The sequence below is a fragment of the Sceloporus undulatus genome, chromosome 3 (genome assembly GCF_019175285.1).
Source record: "Sceloporus undulatus isolate JIND9_A2432 ecotype Alabama chromosome 3, SceUnd_v1.1, whole genome shotgun sequence".
NCBI classification, from domain to species: Eukaryota; Metazoa; Chordata; class Lepidosauria; order Squamata; family Phrynosomatidae; genus Sceloporus; species Sceloporus undulatus.
This window is the reverse complement of record NC_056524.1, coordinates 263,678,363-263,698,140: the sequence shown is the minus strand read 5'-3', so window position 1 is coordinate 263,698,140 and position 19,778 is coordinate 263,678,363. Positions and strand designations below refer to the sequence as shown.

The window sequence follows — 19,778 nt, the reverse complement described above, 5'->3', positions numbered from 1 at the left end:
ACAGGATCATATATGGGCTCAGTGGTGGGATTTTCTGAGAGAAACCCCCCACATTTGGTGACAAAAGGGTTGGAGAACTCTATAAGGTCATACATGCCTCCATAGGAAAAGAATACCAAAGCCCTTGAACCATTATTGCAAAAGCCCTATTCCTTACATGCACCAGCCTGGACAGAGATTAGGACTTCTGCGAGTGACTTTAATGAGTGGGCAGCCTCACAGGGATGCAGGTAGTCCTGTTAATTTTTCAAGACCAAGGTAAGCATCTTGAATTAGAAATGAAAGGGATGGAGGCCCCCAAATGGATACACTTAGGGCCACAATTCAACATCCTCTCAGCGTGGCATAAGTACTGTAATAGTCCAACTACATTCTGCCCTGGTCAGGCCCCATCTGGAGTACTGTGTTCAGTTTTGGGTGCCTCATTTTAAGAAGGGTATAGGACATGTTGGAGCAGGTTCAGAGAAGGGCAATAAGGATGATAAGAGATATGGAGAACAAAACATATGAGAAGCTGAAGGAGCTAGGCATTTAACAGAAGACTGAGGGGGACATGATTGCAGTCTTTAAATATAACAAAGGCTGTCATACAAAGAAGAGTACAGATTTGTTCTCTGCTGTACCAGGGGGGAGGAACAGGTCTAAACTGTTTGAAGTTACAGGAAAGTAGATTTCTACTGAACATTAGAAAGAACTTGAATATGGAGTGATTTGGCAATGGAACTAATTGCCAAGAGATAATGGAGTATCCTTCTCTGGACATCTTCAAAAGGAGGCTGGACAGCTAACTGCCAGGGATGCTTTAGCTGGAGATACCGCACTGAGCAGGGGTTAGATGTGATGGCCCATGAGGCCCCTTCCAACCCTATGATTCTATGATCCATTTATGGACCTTAAACCATGTTGTGTCATTTACCAACCCTTTGACTTACTTAAAGCCCTGAAGCAACCTTGCACAGCCACTCCATGCTTCATGGCAAGCAGGCAGATTGGAGAAGCATCTGGATACACACTCTATAGCCAGATGTACAATGGCATCAGCATTGAGATCACTAGGGGTCCTCTAATGATCTCAGTGCTTCTGTAATCATTGAACATCTGGATATGGGGAGTATCAGACACTTTTCCTTTCCTTCCTGTTTGTCACGAAGCATGGAATGGTCTTGTGAGGTGGCTTCAGAGCTTCAAAGTCAGTCAGGAAAGGGGCTGTGGGAGAGGAAGGGAACAACAAACATATAGCACCTGAAAAAGGAGATCTCCACACATAAGTGACATGTGTGTGGATGTCCCTACTGAAACTCCAGTTTCCAAGCTAGGCTCTCAGCTAGTTTTCATGGGGCAATATGGCACTATATTTCTAGAGCAGCGATAGGAATAATGTGACTCCACAGGTGTTGTTAGACTGTATATTCTGGCAGTCCCAGCCAGCTTAGCCAACAGTGAGGAATACCAGGAGCTAAAGTCCAACAATACAATACCTTCATGGCCAGATGCCTTGAAAATCCCTGTTCTACAGTGATGAAAATGTTTGCCTCTCTGCTCATTTTCTTCACAAGATTGACTTGGCTGCTTAAGGAACCACAGCAAGAGTACAGTCAAGTTTCTCTGGTGTGCCGACATGCAGCACTAACCATTTGCTGAGTCCCCTTTAAAATGTGGAGCTGGACTTATTCTCATTAACAAACAGAAAAATTAGCAATGGTTGCAGGGTCAGAACAACAAAAATGGCCAATAATACATGCACTTCAGTATATTCATGGTATATTCTTTCCACTACCAAACAGTATAGATTACAATGAGTTAAGATAGCTATAATCCATACTTATGTGCGTGCAGAAACACTTACCAGATAATTCCACCATAGAACAAGGAGAATACAAAGTAAAACGCAATGGAACCCCAGGTGACAAAATGGTTTATCCATGTCCAGAAATGAGTCTCTAAAGCCATCTAAATAAATAATATGATAAACTTGGAATTAATTTACTACACAAGTAGGACATTTGATTAAAACAAATTCCACCCCACTCCACTTTTAAGAATACATAGGGTCTACTTTAAAAATATAACACAAGTTAACACGATGGCAAAAAAATTACATACAGTGGTACCTCGGGTTACGAAATTAATTCGTTCCGCGGCTAATTTCGTAACCCGAAAAACCTTCGTAACCTGAATTGCCATAGGCGCTAATGGAAAAAAATAGCTCTCTGCTGCCCTCCGGTGGCGAAATAGCGCCGAGGTTTTTTCGTAACCCGAAAAAACCTTCGTAAGCCGAAACAATAAATCCCTATGGGATTTTTTCGTATCCCGAAAAATTCGTAAGCTGGGTAATTCGTATCCCGGGGTACCACTGTATCTCACTTAACACACAATTAAGAATGGTGGTGACTGCACAGCCCAACAGAGCTGTATAGCTTTATTGGGTATTTTCAAGTCATCACACAAAAAATTGAACTATGCCTAGATATCTAAGATGTAAATAACAACTCTGGTGAATGGTTTCCTCACCATAAAATGCCCATTCATTTACTAACTAGTCGAACAGTAATTATTTAATAGCTAGGACGGAACAGACACATGGAGTGGGTGCAGGGAGAGAAAGAGGGGATTATAAGCAGTGTACAGGATGGGCATTTGAACTTGGGAGTTTCTCCAAATTGTGTTCTTTTGGACTTGCTCAGAGACAGAGCTTGGAAAGACTGTTTAAGAAGAATCAATGTAGTGAAAATGTACTGAAGTCACACACAAATTAAGCAGGGATAAGATGATGTTCTGGGCCCTAGAGCATTATGCTATCACTACTTAGTTATGAATGGCTTCAGCCTCATGTTATGTTCAGTTCCTTGAAAGTAACTTTCCACACTCAACTCCAAAGCTGCATGGCTATTTAATGCCTGAAGCTGAGTGTTCACCAAACTGCACTCTTCTGGCCAAGGATGGATGCTGTACAGCCTCCCCTCAAAGGAGTCTTCTAAGGCACCTACTAGCCCTTATCCAGGGACTCTGTGCTTCTGCCATCTGGTGAGTTTTAAGGCCTGCCTGAGAATGTGAATGCTGAGATTTTCCTCTTGAAATCTCAAAACCAGTATCTGCACAGGATGTGTACTTTGTCTAGTGAAAAAAATCTGGCTTCATAGAAAGCAGAACAATCAAATCCAATAACTACTTGTTCAGTTCCAATTTAAATTACAACACTGACATTCTCTTGCTTGAATGGAGACAAGTCAAAACTACAAATGAAACAGACTGTTAATGGAATGTGAGATAATTAAGAGCAATTACATACAGGAAAGTTACAAGTGAATCTCAATGCTTATACCTTCATTGTAACTGTTATAACCATAACAGTGAAAACCAGAGTACCAAACGTCCAGTTTCCAAACATCTAAGAAAGGGAGAAAAAGATGTAATTTAATCAGGTGGAAGTTAACTAGCTCTGCATGTGCACTGAATGCAGCTGCAATAATGAAGGAAGCTTTGAAGTGCAAAATGCTTACTTGTCTACTTAGTTATTTTTTGTAAAGCAAGGGAAGTGCAAAGCAAAATAGGGAAAGTATACAAGTTTCTAAATTTCTCCACAGGACAGGTTTTCCTTCTCCATAAACTACCACAAACCTATGGGAACAGGGTTTTTAAGTACCAAGGAAAACAAGACTACAGTGAAGTCACAGCCAATTATGCATAAATACCCAGCTAATGAGAAATTCCATTGCATGTGAAAGCAATTAGCCTCTAATTAACTGAGTGGGTGGGATTTCCTTCAATGCAGCATCACATATGTATTTTGCAAATCACATTTCCAAAATTCAAAAAGAATGGTGGACTTAGGACATTAAGAACAAATATTTTAGTTCAAGAAAGCATGATCTCTGAAAAGGTAATCACACACAGTATTTTATTTTCAAGCAGACTTTTCGGGAACAAAAACTGCATTGGACTAAGGAAATTCAGATGGTTATCAGAAAAGCATTTACTGGCCAGCTATAATATGGTTATGTAATAGCATTATCTTAATTCTGAACCAGATTATTTTGAATTACTGCAGAATTTGGGATGTTCTCTTCATTCTCTCTCAGATCAATAAAACTTCACAAACAGTCTCAAATGCATCTCCATGACCAGGAAGACTTTAAAATACTATTAGCCTGAAACCTCATGTAAGTAACTTGTGGTCTTCCAGATATTGTGGGACTGTAACTCTCTTTATCCCTCAGTGTTGCTTTCTGCTGGCTAGGGTTGAATGGGGGTACAATCCCAAAACATCTGGAAGGTAGCAAGTAGCCAACAGAAGGTTTAGATGGAAGTGTAAATTTCAATTCTCCTGCTGATAATTTTAACCAACAACAAGAAAATTTTCCATGAAGTTTGCATTCTATGCCCTTGATAGTGTGCAAGAAACCACAGTCCAAGTTTAATGTCAGTGAGCTACCTGCTTCGATGCAAGTTGAAAGCGGGTGTATCCACACTGCAGAATCATAATAGCTTAATTGCCAAGGCTCTAACCTTTGGTATCCTGTGATCTGTAGTTTGGTGAGATATTTAGAATTCTCTGTTAGAGAATTCTAATGTCTCACTAAATTGCACATATTAGGATTCCATTAGATAGAGCCATGACAAAGTGGTATCAAACTAATACAACTGTGTGGTGCCAATATTGATATTGACCAACTCCAGTAAAATACTCTAGGGAAAGAAAGTTAGTAAAATTGTGTCAATGAAACCTAAAGAGTTCTAAGTTTGGGACCTTTAGGAGTTTCAGACCAGTGCCATTATCATCAAACAATAATAGTTTCTGTACTCTCTGAAGGTTATGCTTGTATCTTCCAAATAATGGAGAGCTTATTCACAGTGGACTCTCTCTAGAAAGCAAGCAAGAGGCACTACATATCTGCACCTTGTTGCTACAGTAACGCTATTCCATGGAAGAGAGTAGAATTCTTATAAACTTTTTAAAAATCAGCCATAATTGGGAGGTGAGGAGAAGTAGAATAAGCATAAGCTGTTGTGTTCCTCACTTTGTACTCTGCATTTCTTTGCCAATAAGGCATATACTCTGTCAGTCCATTAACACAGCTCCTAAAGATACAAACTGAAGAGGATTCTTCCTCCACTTCAAACCAATTTGGGAGACTTTTTTAAGAGCAAGGAATTTAATACTAAATTACAGCTGCAGTGATATTTCATAAAACACACACAAGTCTTGCACAGCGCTCTTTGTTGCCCTTAAATGAGCCACACCAGAAAGACCTTGTCACCATTTATTTTTGAATGTGTTCAAGGATGCTGCATTCTTTTAACACAGATACAAAAATACTGTATCTTGTGTTTTCCATGTCTTTTTTCCTACAATACAGACGCTTACCATTTGCCTGTTAGGTTTCAATATCTGACGACATGCACAGCATGAAAAAAAGGGAGGGGGAAAGAAAAACTAAAAGATCAAAACAGAAGTACAGCATTATAGGGTATGGCTATCAATCCTACGGAGATAATATTTCCATGTTTACAGCTTCCATTTTTTTTCCTAATACACTCCCAAGTGTCAAAATTGAGGGTAAACCTACTACTGCATAATTTTCTATCCACACTAATACTGAATAAAATGTTCACATCAAAAGAGAAAGGAATTCTGCAGGTGATTCAGCTGTGAGCCTAAACAATCCTCTTGACACACAAATACTTTGCAGGATGACCCACTAAACCAGGGTGACTGCAGGTTACTTTGGCCACCTGTACAGCTGCAAGGTCACAGACTGCACGAATGACAACTGTGGCAGATATTGGACTGAGGTCTTGCACAGCAGCCTCTGAGTAGATGCTTGCACCCAAACTGGTAAAGAAGGGCAGGAAAGGATTATGCCTGGAGAGTGGAGTCCTGTATTTTTAGATTGTAAGCCTGAGGGCAGGGAACCGTCCAATTAAAAAGATTGTATGTACAGCGCTGTGTAAATTTACAGCGCTTTATAAATAAAGGTTAATCATCATCATCATCATCATCATCATCTCTGAAAACAAGGGGTGCAATTTCCTGAGGATTGGTCAGGAGGACTCAGTCCACTGAGAACATTAAACAACCAGCTAGAAAGTTGGTAGCCTATATCCCTACAAATCTAAACAAGCTTTTCTAATACACAACTGATGTAACACCTAAGATCATTGTTTTCCAAAGCAGTATAAGGGAGAACTCTTTCCCCAATAGGACCCCTGCCCACCAAAACGAAGCCTGGTGTCTTCTTCCTCCAAAACACACACTGGAAGCATAATGTCATAATGCATACATTGGTTCACCTATACTGTATTAATAAAACTACGAGACTAAGGAAAGTTATAAGTCTGGGACTCAAGCTACTGAGCTCGTTGTCTGGCTCAGCCCAAACCCAAACCAGTGGTCTTTTTTGCATCCTTTCCTCCATTCCTATAATTACATGGAACCCCAATGTGATCACAAGATCTGGCATGTAGAGACACACTGCTATGCTGGCATGTGATTGTGTTGAGAGTTAGCCAGGTACATTTCCTGCTTCTAGTCACCATCTACATCACTATTCCTCATTCAACACACATGGGTCTAAACACGCTTTTCCAAGCCTAGGGTCTTCCTTTTGCTTGGTTACACACGTTACTGTTGCTTAGACAGAGCTTCATTTGCTAAGAAACCCTCATACTGCATACAGGCAAGTGCCATGCCATTGCTCAATCATACTGGGAGCTTAGCTACTTGATCAGTTTACTCAGTAGCGCTCCCATTCTGTGTAGACGGTCCTATGACTAAACTGTAAGGCAACACTATTAGAGCTCTAGAAAACCCTGCTGTGGGAGTAAGAAGAAGGACTGTTAGGAATTGCTGAATGCTTTTCCATATATACATCTATAAGTCTAAAAATTTATGCCTGAAAATTGACCCCAAAAATCCCAGGTCAACTTATTTATGGGTCACTCTGGTAATGTGACAGGAGCTCTTTAAGATCTACCCATGCACTGTGGAGAGGTGTTTATTTCTCTCTGGAGCCAAGAAGAAAGAGTCCTGAGTGATTGATTGATATTGCTGTTTGTTTAAGACCCCCCCCCCCACCCACACATTTGGCTAAAACGAAACCAGAAATGATGAAGCAAAAAGCCTCAACGAGTGTCATTCTTGCTATATGTACACATGAACACACACAGGAGCCTCCAAGTTTTACCCTCGACCTATCCACAGGTCATGGCAAAATCCATAATTCTGGCCACAAAATCTGACCTCGACATATATAGTGGAGTATATACGGTAATTCTTCTTTGGTAAAACTAAACTCTGTGGAGATTTTTCTATGCCATTGTTGGCCTATCCTACTACCAGCTAACACCCCTCCGCCAAGTTTCAATAGTACATGTCGAGGTGTATCACTTCTAGTTTTTCAGAGATCTCTGCACAAATCACAAGGCTCTTAACACTACTATCCCATGTGAGATGGTGACAGAGGAGCAAACCTATTTTTTTACAGAGGTGATGATCAGATCAGAGGTGGTCTATATCTGAGGGGGTGTGCCCCCAAATTGTCACTGAAAGATGGCAAATAGTACCACCATAAGCCTTAAGAAGTATGACTTACTATTTAAAAGTTATTTCAGGCAATCTAAGTGTATACCCTACTCAACACTATTATTCTTTTCCCCTGCTTTCCATGTTAAGACCAAGGCTCTTTTCACTGCTTTTTAATTATTCACTCCTGTAACAGAACCATTGTAATCGTAGTGATTCTTCATGGTTTTTGTGTATTTTCTATTTTTATTTGTTTTAGAAATACAGTTTTTGAACCTTTTGTGAAGTCATAAGGATAGGGATCAACTTTAGTGTACTGTGTCTCAAGTTAGAAGACTCCTCAAGCTGCTGTACTGCAGAATGCAAGTAAGGTTGTACTGAAAAGGTGTTGATGAGCTAAGCTGAGAACATCCTGGAAAGCAACAGAAAGGAGAGTCCCTGGAGCATATTTAAGACCCAATTTGCTCTTATATATCAAAGTCCCCACACTTTTCCACATTTGCTTAATCTAGCCTTCTGCAACTTCACTTCTACTCTATAAACTTTATTCCACCCCTTTAACGATGAAAATATAATTGACATGTATCTCACAATGGTTATCCAGTGAATACAGCATTAAGTTATGAAAAGTATCAAAACATGAAACATTAAGTCCACATTTGTTTTAATATTAATTCTATATTCTACTTTACCTGGCCATTTCCTAGCAAAGAGGTATCTTCCCCCATCAGAAGATATGAGCCAAAGAAGAAAACAAATGCATGAGCAAAACCCAAGAAGGTCCAGTAAAGGAAAGGTTTAAAGCGCAAATGAGCATTTTTACTGATGTCTCTGTAGAAAGAAGAGGGGAAATGATACAAGCTTATTACTGCTATTTTCTAGTTAACAATGAAATCATTTTTAATTCCAAATGAATTTGACATGGTATCTTAATTGCATTTTATAGCATCTTTCAAAATTTTAAGTATGGCCTTGAAAACAACTATAGACCTAAAGATCTGTTTTGTAATGAACAAAGAAAACTGTTCTTTGAGACAAACCATGACATTTCCTGTCACTATGTAGCAATGAAATGACAACTAAAGATAATTCAGTACTACATGCTAGGGGAGACAGAGGACAGAGTAGAAGCCCCATTTAATTGCACTCATTTTTCTCTCTTCCATGACACACCTCACTCAGTGAACCAACTTTCAGTTTGTCAAAATATGATCAAAATATTGATGTATTTAGGAAAGGTATTATTTAAACAGGTGAAAAGGATCACATAGATCAGGGGTAGGCAACCTGCGGCCGCGGGCCGGATGCGGCCCGGTGAGGCCTTGGGACCGGCCCCAGCCCGGTCCTGCTGCCAATAGTCGCCGGGGCATTTATCTTAACATTTTTTAAAAATCAGCAAATTTTTCGTGTGCCCTCCATTTGAAAATTTTGTCCTACATTTGTCTTGGTTTATTTATTTAAAATTTATTTAATTATTTATTTTTTGGCTTCGGCCCCCCCAGTTGTCTGAGGGACAGCAACCCAGCCCCCGGCTCAAAAGGGTTGCCTACCCCTGACATAGATCGTGGTTTAAAACCTCTTGACCACAGGTTTTCTTTTCTGTCTTTTCTGTACTGTGTTATATTTGATGCTCCACTCAAATTGATTTCATTACATTCTCTTGTAGTGTTGAGTTGAGAAAACTGGCAATTCAAATTTATGCAGACTGCATCATCTTAGTTTTTGATTTGCATCATCTTAGTATTTGATTTGCAATAGGACATGTTTCATCTGTGCTATGTCTCTTCCTTGAGAACAGTCTCTCTACAAAATAGTCTTACTCATAGATGAAAGGAGAGGACAGATTTCTACACTAAAACTTGTACATTTGTCCCTCCCTGTTTGCGGACTTGCAAAGACAGTGATAGTTAAGATGAGACTCAAGTGACTGGGTTATTTATCTTCCTATTCCTGTCTATGTAAGCAAGTTACCACAGGAAGAAAAAAATATTCTGGCCAGTGGTCTACAGTGATCATGTATATAGGGCTTTGAAAGAAATTCACTGATTATAGGTTGCTGGATGCCATCTTACACCTGGCCCTGGCCCATTTGGCTTAGTAACGATGACTCCAGCTTACAATGGCTTTCCAAATCTCATGTAAACCTTAAAAGCAAGTGGCTGAGAGCTGCCACTGCCAGTACTACCAAAGAAGGAGGGAAAAACCAGCCCAGACAATTAAGTGACAGTGGAACTGGTCTGGATATTTAAATGGCAGCACCTGTCAGGGCAAACTCTGGGAAAAACTCTGCAGAATTTGTAAAAACCCTGCAATAAGGTAAGATACCCCAAATCTGGAGTGGATAGGGCCTTCTCATCCCAGATTTAGCAATAAGGCCAGACAACTCAGGTTTGGCAATTAGGCCACCATCTCCCCAGATCTGGGCAGAGGGCAGGTTTTTAAAACCCAAAGATTTTCCTAAGTTTTTAAAACAAAATTGAGGAAGAGTTTGGGGGCTTTTGTGGACTGGTGGAATGTTTTAAGGAACTAGAAAAGTAGGGTCCAGGGACCCCACTTTGGCCACCCCTGCCTTAACAGGGCATGCCAGAATTGAAGATCTGCATGCAAATCATGTGCTCTGCCAATGAGCTATGACCAATTAACACTTGGACTATTCTCAGCTTTTAAAAGAAGAGTGTCAGATGGTTGCAAAACAACATAAATCCCATTATGATTCCACCAGATTGTTAGCCTTTTAACCTACCACATGGTGTTTTTTAGATTGTAAGCCTGAGGGCAGGGAACCATCTAATTAAAAATTGTAATTGTAAGCCACTATGACAGTCTTTAAGGGTGGGGTATAAATACCACAATAAATAAAAATAAATACAGTGGTACCTCGGGATACGAAATACCCAGGTTACGAAATTTTCGGGATACGAAAAAATCCCATAGGGAATCATTGTTCCGGGTTACGAATGTTTTTTCGGGTTACGAAAAAACTTTTGGTGCTTTTTTCGGCTTTTTCGCACGGAATCGCGGCTTTTCCCCATTAGCGCCTATGGCAATTCGGCTTACGAAGGCTTTTCGGGTTACGAAAGCGGCCGCGTTACGAATTAATTTCGTAACCCGAGGCACCACTGTAAGTGCACCATTTATCAGTTACCAGACATAACTCTTATTCTGAAAACAGCACACTTACCGATAGAGTGTTGGCTTGCTATGTAATACATGAGGGTGCACGTGCTGTTCAAAAAGACTGTACATGAGGACTGGCAGGGAAGTGAAACATATGTTGTACAAAGTCAGGTATACACTGTCATACAGAGTCTGAAAAATGAGGCAAATGGAAATGAGTGGTTTATAAAAATGCAGAAATTTAAGATCATTCCTGGTTAAAGGAACCAAGTTAAGAGCAATCCCTAACTCAAATTCTGTTACAGGTAAAAGTTGTTCACAAAAGTCAAAGCTGCAACAGCATAAAACCGATATAAAACCATAAGAACAAGTGAATATTAAGAGTTCATCCAACTCACTGACAAAACACACACACACAATTAAACAAGAAATTCAAATATGGATTTTCCCATACTCTTTGCCAAAGTCACTATAGTAGATAGTACATAACACAAAGAGAAGGATTTATTGTAGAAAAATCAGGTTTAATCTCACTTTCCGCATTAGGGAATTCTTGTTGATATAAAAATGAAGTATCATTAAACACACATACACACACACACCAAGGGGTGTAAAGAGACTTGTTTATGTTCCTTTGCTCCTAATAAGTTCATGTTAAATAATCAGATGGTAAAAAATGCTTAAGAGTACACCAAGTGTCTACTTGTTAAAATGCTGGTTTGATCTAGAAAAAACAGGCTAAAACCCAAACCTAGCCAATAACCTCAAGTTTAATTATGGGTAAGAAAGAAAGCAAAGAGGGACCTGACCCAGTGTCCTCTGGAAGAGAGATCCACAGATTATTGCAACCACCAAGGAGGCCATGTGTGTTGAGATGTGGTGAGATTGAAAGTCAGTCTCACCCATAAGATCTCAGAACTTAGGCAGATTCAAAAGGTCATTCAGATACTCTCAACAAAAGGCCACTAAGAATGATGAAAATCACCAAACAAAATGGGAAAGGACAGATTACTGGGAAGTTACTGAAAGGTTACCAGGCTGACAACAATTATTCAAGTTCAGTTAATGTATAACAAAGTATTATTTATGGGCGATTTTTTAACTTCTATTATATATCCATTCACAAAGCAGTGGCAGGGGGCAGAAGAAGAAATATAACCCAATACTTACTTGTTGCGAAAACAAACAGAAGAACTGATATAAAAACTGTGGTGTAATAAAGCACACATTCTGGAAAATAAGAAGTGATATTACCAATTAGGGATGTAAAGCAACAAGTTCTAAAAACAAACCTAAATATCTTGAGTAACAGCAAAACAATATTTTTAAAATAGTGTGTTGAACCAGAATTCTATCCTAATTGGGAATACAAAGGGGAAAAATTCTAATTCTGGAGTCCTAAATGCCAAACATAAGTTTTAATCATGGTTTGCAACAGGGAGCACCATATGCCTCTTCCCTGTTTATCCATCCCTTCTCCCTGCTTGGTAGTCTGCATCACACATGCATCAATCAAACTTGCATTTACATATCAACTAGGGATTGCAATTATGGTTAAATGTGGCATTGGAAACAATAGGTTGTAGGATTTGTATCTTTATCGTAATATAATTTTGGGTGCATCTGAGCAGTTTACGAAAGCTTATGCTACAATTTCTTTCACACAATCTCAAAGATGCTACACAATATCTTTCCACATGGATAGTCCAGACTAACAGGACTATATCTCCTCATTTAAACTCATTTCTAGAATGAAAATTTCCATACGCTCCCTCTTACCTGCAACTCCTTTATAGAGTTTTGCCTCTCAAACTATATGTGATGGGAAAATAATCTCTGACGTTTCTTAAGTTTATTTATTTTAGGATCCGTGCCCTACATGTTTTTATTTTCGTTCAATGTATCTGTTTCTATACTTTGGGAGTATTTTTTTTTGGAGGGGGGAGTAGGACATAGTTATTAAATGAACCCAATTATTTTATCAGCCTGCATGAAATGCAAAACAATGGTTAAAAGAAGTAGCACATAAACAGACGGATAAAGCATGTTTCCATGCAATCTGTAAGCCTGTGCTCCACTCATGTTCCTTTATCATCATTATGAAACTGGCAGTGTTAGATCTATGATCATCGTTTCTAAGATAATGCGGAAATTCATTTGATAACAATGAGCTAGGCCAGTTCACAGTTAAACGGTATCTTCTTAATGTTATGTCATCATGTTAAATTTTAAGAACCCAAGTATCACATTGAAGACAATTACAAATGTAGCATTGATAAAAGTGGGCTATAATGTACAAACCTTAGAAAGCAAGAGTGGAAAACCTCTAAAGGAATGTTCAGATGTTTCCACATATCTCCAATTCTCCCTGTTGCAGTTAACCCTTAAAGTGATTTCAAAAGTGATAAAATATTTCTAGCTCAAGGGCTTTATTACAATTGGAATAAACTTACCTTATAAAAAAAGTACTGTACAAGGGTTGCTATCCTAATATAGTAAAGGTGACCATGGACAAAAAGTAACTTAGAAAGATATTTAAATCTTGCTATTGCATAGTCGCTGTTTCGTACAGCTTGTCTTCCTTCTTTGCCCATGATACCTAATATTTATGGGAGACAAAAGAAAAGTAAGATGAATCTCAAGACACCAGACAAAACTTGAAGTTAAAGAATCTGAGATCCTTACCACAACGCCTATGGGAGAATCAAGAATTTTAAATGCTGCTTATTAATTGAAAGCTATCCTGTCCAGACGAAAATAATTCTAGTAAGCTTTAACTTCTGGGTGTGCCATTTATGATTAAGTGTAGGTTCCTAAAAAGCCATCTACCTGAAGAGTGATTCTGAGGGACCAAATAGTGATCACTTACTAAAAATATGAAAGCCACATATAATTAATATTGGTATGTGTGCAACAGAAATGATACTTTAGAAATAATCTGAGAGAACGGATTGTACTAAATTTTACACATGGATGCTATACATGGGGTAGTCCTACACAACTCAACTTCAATGGAACTCAAACCACATCTAGGATCTACAGAGTAATGGTGCCCAATCCTGAGCTTTAAATATCCTTAGGCTATTTTTCTATTTGCATATAAATAGACATTTTCAAATGTCTATTCAGTTCGTTTCCTTTTTTTCCTTTTTGTGGATTGTCATCTTTACTGTCTGCTTGTTTCCTCTGGGAGAGCTAGACTGGTACAGTGGTGTAAGCACTGGACTAGGACACTGGGAGACCAGGGTTCAAATCCCCGCTCAGCCATGGAAACTCACATACTCTCAGCCTCAGAGGAAGGCAAAGACAATACCTTCTCTGAACAACTCATGCCAAGATTCACTTGTGGGGTTCCATAAATCAGAAATAACTTGAAGGCATGCAACAAGAAGCTTCCTCTGCCTCTTCCCTTGCGAGCAAAGGCACTGAAACCTTGAAGAAGTCACCAACCATCAGGAACAAGGAAATATGTTTCCTTTCCCAAAAAATCCTGGATTATAATAGATATATATTTTAAAAAGCAAGCTTCCTTAACAAGTCAACCTTAGCTAACAAAACTATAAATATATTTTATTCATTATTTTATTTAATGGAAAAGACTCTACTGACAAAGACTATGGTTTACAGACTCAAGTATTTAATACTCTTTGCAATTCTGCTTGAACTTTAAATACAATGGAACTCTTACCATAATACAATAATACAGATAAACAATGAGAAGATTCTTACCTATACCAACATGAGCTTCTTGTATCATGCTTACATCATTAGCCCCATCACCAATTGCTAATGTGATAGGTTTCTCTGGAGATGTTTTCAACAGTCGTACAACCTGAAAAGGAAGAATAGGATATTTTTTCTAAGTTTAATACTATCTTGTGATATGCCTCTAAGTTGACTCCAACGTATGGCAACCCTGTTCTAAGGATGTCCTGCAAGATTTAGTCAGCAAATGTTTGTTACTGCCTTCCTTTAAGGCTGAGAGTGTGTGACCTGCCCAAGATTATTCAACAGTAACTTTGTTACCAAGTCCCTAGTTACCCAATCTCTAGCCAATCAAGGATTTTAACTCTGGTTTCCTGGAATTCTAGTAAGGGCTGTTCGACAGTGGAACACACTCCCTTGGAGTGTAGTGGAATCTCCCTCCTTGGAGGTCTTTAAACAGAGGCTGGGGGGCCATCTGTCAGGGATGCTTTGATTGAGAGTTCCTGCATGGCAGGGGGTTGGACTGGATGGCCCTTGTGATCTCTTCTGATTCTATGATTCTAGTTCAACATAAAAACCTCTGCACCATGTTGGTTCTCTTAACTCTGTCTACAAATTCCAATTAAGCAGACTTGAGTGGCTCAGATACAGAGAGCTACAGTATCTGGATGCTGCTTAAGAGCCAACCATACTTTCTGCTCTTAAACAAAATACTTGCTATAAGGTAGACATAAGGAATAGATACAGAAATGAAAATAGTAATATATTGAAGCTATACTTTAATCTTACCTTTGATAAGGATACCAGTCTAATTCACTAATGTGCATGTTCCAACTTTTCCTTTTTAAAACATTGTTTCTCAAATCTCTTTTATTTTCAGTTAGCGTTACCTTGTCTTGGGCTTTATTCTTGTCTAGCCTGCACATGGTCCAATACCATTTATTCTGATTTAGGGTTGGATAGCAAGGTATGAAAAATGTGTTATAAAGGAAAAAAGAAGTCCATCTGGACTTTGTAAAAGTCCACATTACTCTCGTGTTTATGATAACTAGGATTTCTACTGATCTGGGGTCTAAACATAACAATGAAAAACCAAACAGTCCTCACTTCTAATCTCACCTCAGCCTTCAACTTACTAGACAGCCTTAGGCAACCTATTAAAAATATTGGACGACCTTGTAGTGTTAATGAGACAAAGGATATGGAATGCTTTGAACATTCTGAAGTGCATTATAGAAATGGTGTTACAACAGCATTCTGGAAAATTCTGAACAGTTTGGAAGTTTCTTAGGATTCCCCTCAAGGCTGTCACCAATGGATGACCAAATTCCCTGGAAAACAACTTCTCACCACCTCTGATCTGGTAGAAGAATGTTGGTCATACTAATAGAGAACTAACAGATGTAACCATGAATTTAGTGTGCACCATCAAACATATCTGAGATGCAATGGGTCTATTCAGCAGAACAGTCAGTCCTAAAAATGCTTCCCAGAGGCAGGAGCACTAAGAGCTACTATGTCAGATTTCAGGAGAAAAATTCTCACCAGTAAATTTCAAAAAGCTAGAACAAATTACCTTTGCTTTTTGCAGAGGAGCCATGCGACAACACAGTACTGCAGAGCAATTCCTACAAACTTCCATGAAGAGTTTCTCATGTTGCCTGAGTGCCAGAGAAAGGCTGGTCCCATCCACCACCAGCCCGTGCTGGATTACATGGTCCTCCTTTATTCTATCATGGGAGGGGAGAATGTTACTATTGACAAGCAAAACCTTTTTTTTTTTTGTAAAAGCCACCAGTTGGACTCATCAAAGGCTCAAAAGAACAGTAACTACACAGAACAAGAAGCTGAAAAACAGTCACTCCCCTAAGCAACAGGCTTATTGGCATCAGGTAAGGATTTTATTTATAAGGTAAAGATCTAAAGTGACTGGTTTTATTTTTATACTGGACAACTCTTTTATAAAGAGCTGTTAGCCTTATTCATTCAGACATGCACTGCATTTTACCTCCTGGCTAGCTGCCTCAGCTGCTCGGCACACGTACTGTCCGATTTGTGCTGAACCAGTTCTAAGATGTTCATAGTTCTATGGAAGTGTCCACATGACAAACTGACGCTAACAGCCGTTTCATGTTTGTCACCAGTGAGGACCCACACTTTGATACCTGCCAGTCGAAGAGCTTCTATGGTTTCTTGGACTTTATCTTGAAGTCTGAAAGTAAACAAATCACACACAATATTACAAGTGATTTTTAAGACTTGCTTAGTTTATTACAGTCTTGCTAGTTATGGGGAAGGGCAATAAGTTCTGTCATTATATCTTTTAATTTACCATTGCTCTGGCTTCTGAAGTTTCACTATGTTCTACAGAAACATTTGCTCCGAACGGAGCTTTCTTACCAAGCTTTTTACAGATTTAGACTTGCCCTCAGAAGAAACTAAGGCCCGTTACAGACGGGCCTTTTAGTACAGAGTCAGTCCGTACTAGGGTTAGGAAGGTGTGGTGCTTCCGCACCCCCTAACCCTAGTACGGACTGAGTCTGTACAAAATGGTGGCGCCCCATCTACATGGGGGCCACCATGATGACGTCACGACCGCGCTGCCTCTATACGGGGCAGCGCGGATGTGACGTCATCACTCTGCGCGAGGGCGCTTAGTGCGCCCTTTACGTGGAGCAGGAAGGAGCTCCGTTTCGGAGCTCCTTCCTGGTTTGCGGTGCTGCTTTGCATCGCTGGGTGCAGCCTTCAGACGGTTGCGCCCAGCAACACAAGGGAGAAAGGGGCCCCTTTCTCCTCCTCCCCGCCGCCGCGGGGTGTTTTTGGGGCTTGAAGCCCCAAGGACACCCCTTTCCAGGCTGCAGGGAAGGGGCCTTTTGCCGCTTCCCCGCGGCCTGGAAAGCGGCGGATCGGGGCCTCAGCGGCTGCCGTTCTACTCACTGAGGCCCCGATACCACGGGGAAAGTGGCGGGTACAGGCCGCCACTTTTCGGCGGTCTGTAACACACCCATATTTCTTCTCTCAACAGTTATACCTATTTCTAAATATTTGTATGCAATATCACCATAATGGTTGTGACTGCTACTGTGTAGGCCAGTTTGCAAGAACAATTCTTGCCAGACAATTTATGATGGGATGAAGGCTACCTGGCACAAAATTTAACTTGGGAGAATCAGCCATACTGGAATCATTTCCCATACTACCAATGACTCATATCTGTGAGACTAACCAGATAAACTTGGGTTTACATACATGAAAGCTGATGGCCAATTCACTTTAAATGGTATATGAAAGGAATGCATCCTTCTCCCTCTGTTGTAAGCAATGAGACCTTTGCAAATACTGCTACTGGTACAATGGCATCATCTGCATTTCCTTTTTCTGCTTGAGGAGATAGGGAGAATCATTCATTGTGATGAGGAAGGCTTAGCTGTACCCATAAACTCCTCTATGTCACATGATATTAAGGGATGTTTACCCTATGCATTCCAATGGGAAAATAATCCATCCACAATCTGTATGATCTGGGCATCTCTGCATTAATTTACATTACAAACACATTCAGTAATTGGCAGAAACCCTCTTTACGATTAATGAGTACAGGTAGTACATACTTGTCTTCTACTCCTGTTGCTCCAAGTAATTCCAGGTCCCTTTCTATAAAGTTGTACACCTCTACCAACCGTTCTTCTCTCTGTTGTAAGGCAGTTTTTGCCTCAAAAAGGCGTTTTTCTACTTCCTGAAACTCCTTGGGTGTGAATTTTCTGTAAGCTATGCATAGAGTCCTTAATCCTTTCTGTGAAGAGAATAAAAAACTGATTCCTAGACAGTGTCAATCAGGTTTTTTCACTGATAAACATACTGCACATTTAGTGAAAGGTTACACTAAATCTCTTCTATAAAATTTCGAGATCAGACATCATTTTGATCTCTCAATGATTTTTCTAATCTAGTGACAGATGATGGAAAGGGAGAGAAGAAGAGAGCAGGTAGGAAGACCAGACAAGCTGACTTGAAGGCTGAATCAGGCCTGAACAGATAGCTGGACTTTGTCAATTTAGAAGTGTAAACTTACAACATGTAGTAAGAGACCAATTAAAGAAGGGTAAAATTGTCCTCTTAAGAATGTATAGTTGTACCTTGGGAGATTGTCTTGTAGGTGTTAGGTACATGCTTATATTCTCCATCTAATAATCACAGAGAACTAAAGACTTCTCTGATAGTTTGCAGTACTTCTAACAGTTCCTTAGAACAACCTCTATTCTGCTTTAGCAGATATTTAGCTGTAAATATCAAAAATTTAAATTCAAGATAAACTAATAATCCTTAAAATCACAATTTACTCTGTTTCCATCTTCTTTTGAGAAGATGAGGGAGAAGAAGAAGAAAGCAGCAGCCATTATTGAGCTGGGACAGGAAAATCTTAATTGCAATAATATCAACATTATTTTTAAATGATGAATTTAAATGAGTTTTAAAATAAGGCCTTGGAATCTACACAAAGACAGAAAATCCCAACAAAGTTAGGGGAAACATGGGAGGGAAGAGACAAAGGATGAACAATGCTTGTGCATGTGTATATACATATATATAAATATAAATATATATATAGTCCAGAAATGGGGGAAACAAAGAATAAGAAGTAAAATATAAAATGGAGTTTGAGGAATAATTCATGATACACAACACTGAAGTTCCTGAAGTGAATTGGATGATGGATGAAAAGGAAATTAGAGGAGTAGCTTTTGGCACTATATATTCTTGCACCTGAAGGGGTGGAGTTAAAGCCAAAAGCTAGTCAGCTCTGGAACACTGTGCTGATGTATCAGTGCATGTGCAAGACCCATTTGTGTGACGTACAGAAACCATGAAGGAGGAGGTAAGGTGATTTACAAATTAGACATGTGAGAATAGATGTCAACCTAAAATTAATACAATTTCACCACTGACTGGTTACAGGGGCCTACTAGCATCTGTCCACAGAACAGATTTTGTTCAGTGGCTTCAAGTTGTTGATTCTTATGTTGAACATAACAGGAACAGCAGAAAATGTGGTTAAGGTATGTAATGGGCAAAGTTGGGCAAAATTAAGCAAACATATGTTAAAGAAAGCAAATGTGATTCCATACTAATTAATGGTAACCTGCAGACACTGGGAGAAAAGGAACATTGGGTGACATGGTTGTTTTTATTCCATTATTTATTATTTTGTCACATGTCTTAGAATGATAGTAGTTACAGTGGTCCCTACACATTCACTGCAGTTAGGGGTGAAGGACCCCCCATGAATGTGGAAAAATTGCAAATGCAAAAAAAGGCAAAAAAAAAACCCCAAAAAAAACCCTCACATTATTTTTACCTGGACACCTCTCTAGGAATCTTCAGGTACTCCAGCACAACTCTATGGCCAACATCTGCCAGCAGTTGATCATAGAAT

General features: G+C 39.5%; 1 protein-coding gene across 9 annotated transcripts in view; it reads right to left on the bottom strand.

The window, feature by feature from the left end:
• The window catches only part of ATP11B (ATPase phospholipid transporting 11B (putative)), a 125,431-nt gene that overhangs the window by 31,822 nt on the left and 73,831 nt on the right, over positions 1-19,778 (bottom strand). For all 9 annotated transcript variants that reach the window (XM_042456218.1, XM_042456219.1, XM_042456222.1 and 6 more), the window contains exons 18-27: positions 17,956-18,137; positions 16,353-16,556; positions 15,921-16,074; positions 14,369-14,471; positions 13,093-13,238; positions 11,810-11,869; positions 10,704-10,831; positions 8,215-8,353; positions 3,323-3,388; positions 1,847-1,950 (exon numbers count right to left, since the gene is read on the bottom strand). In XM_042456218.1, the coding sequence (XP_042312152.1) occupies positions 1,847-1,950; positions 3,323-3,388; positions 8,215-8,353; positions 10,704-10,831; positions 11,810-11,869; positions 13,093-13,238; positions 14,369-14,471; positions 15,921-16,074; positions 16,353-16,556; positions 17,956-18,137 (1,286 nt within the window). The remainder of the gene's footprint in view (positions 1-1,846; positions 1,951-3,322; positions 3,389-8,214; positions 8,354-10,703; positions 10,832-11,809; positions 11,870-13,092; positions 13,239-14,368; positions 14,472-15,920; positions 16,075-16,352; positions 16,557-17,955; positions 18,138-19,778) is intronic.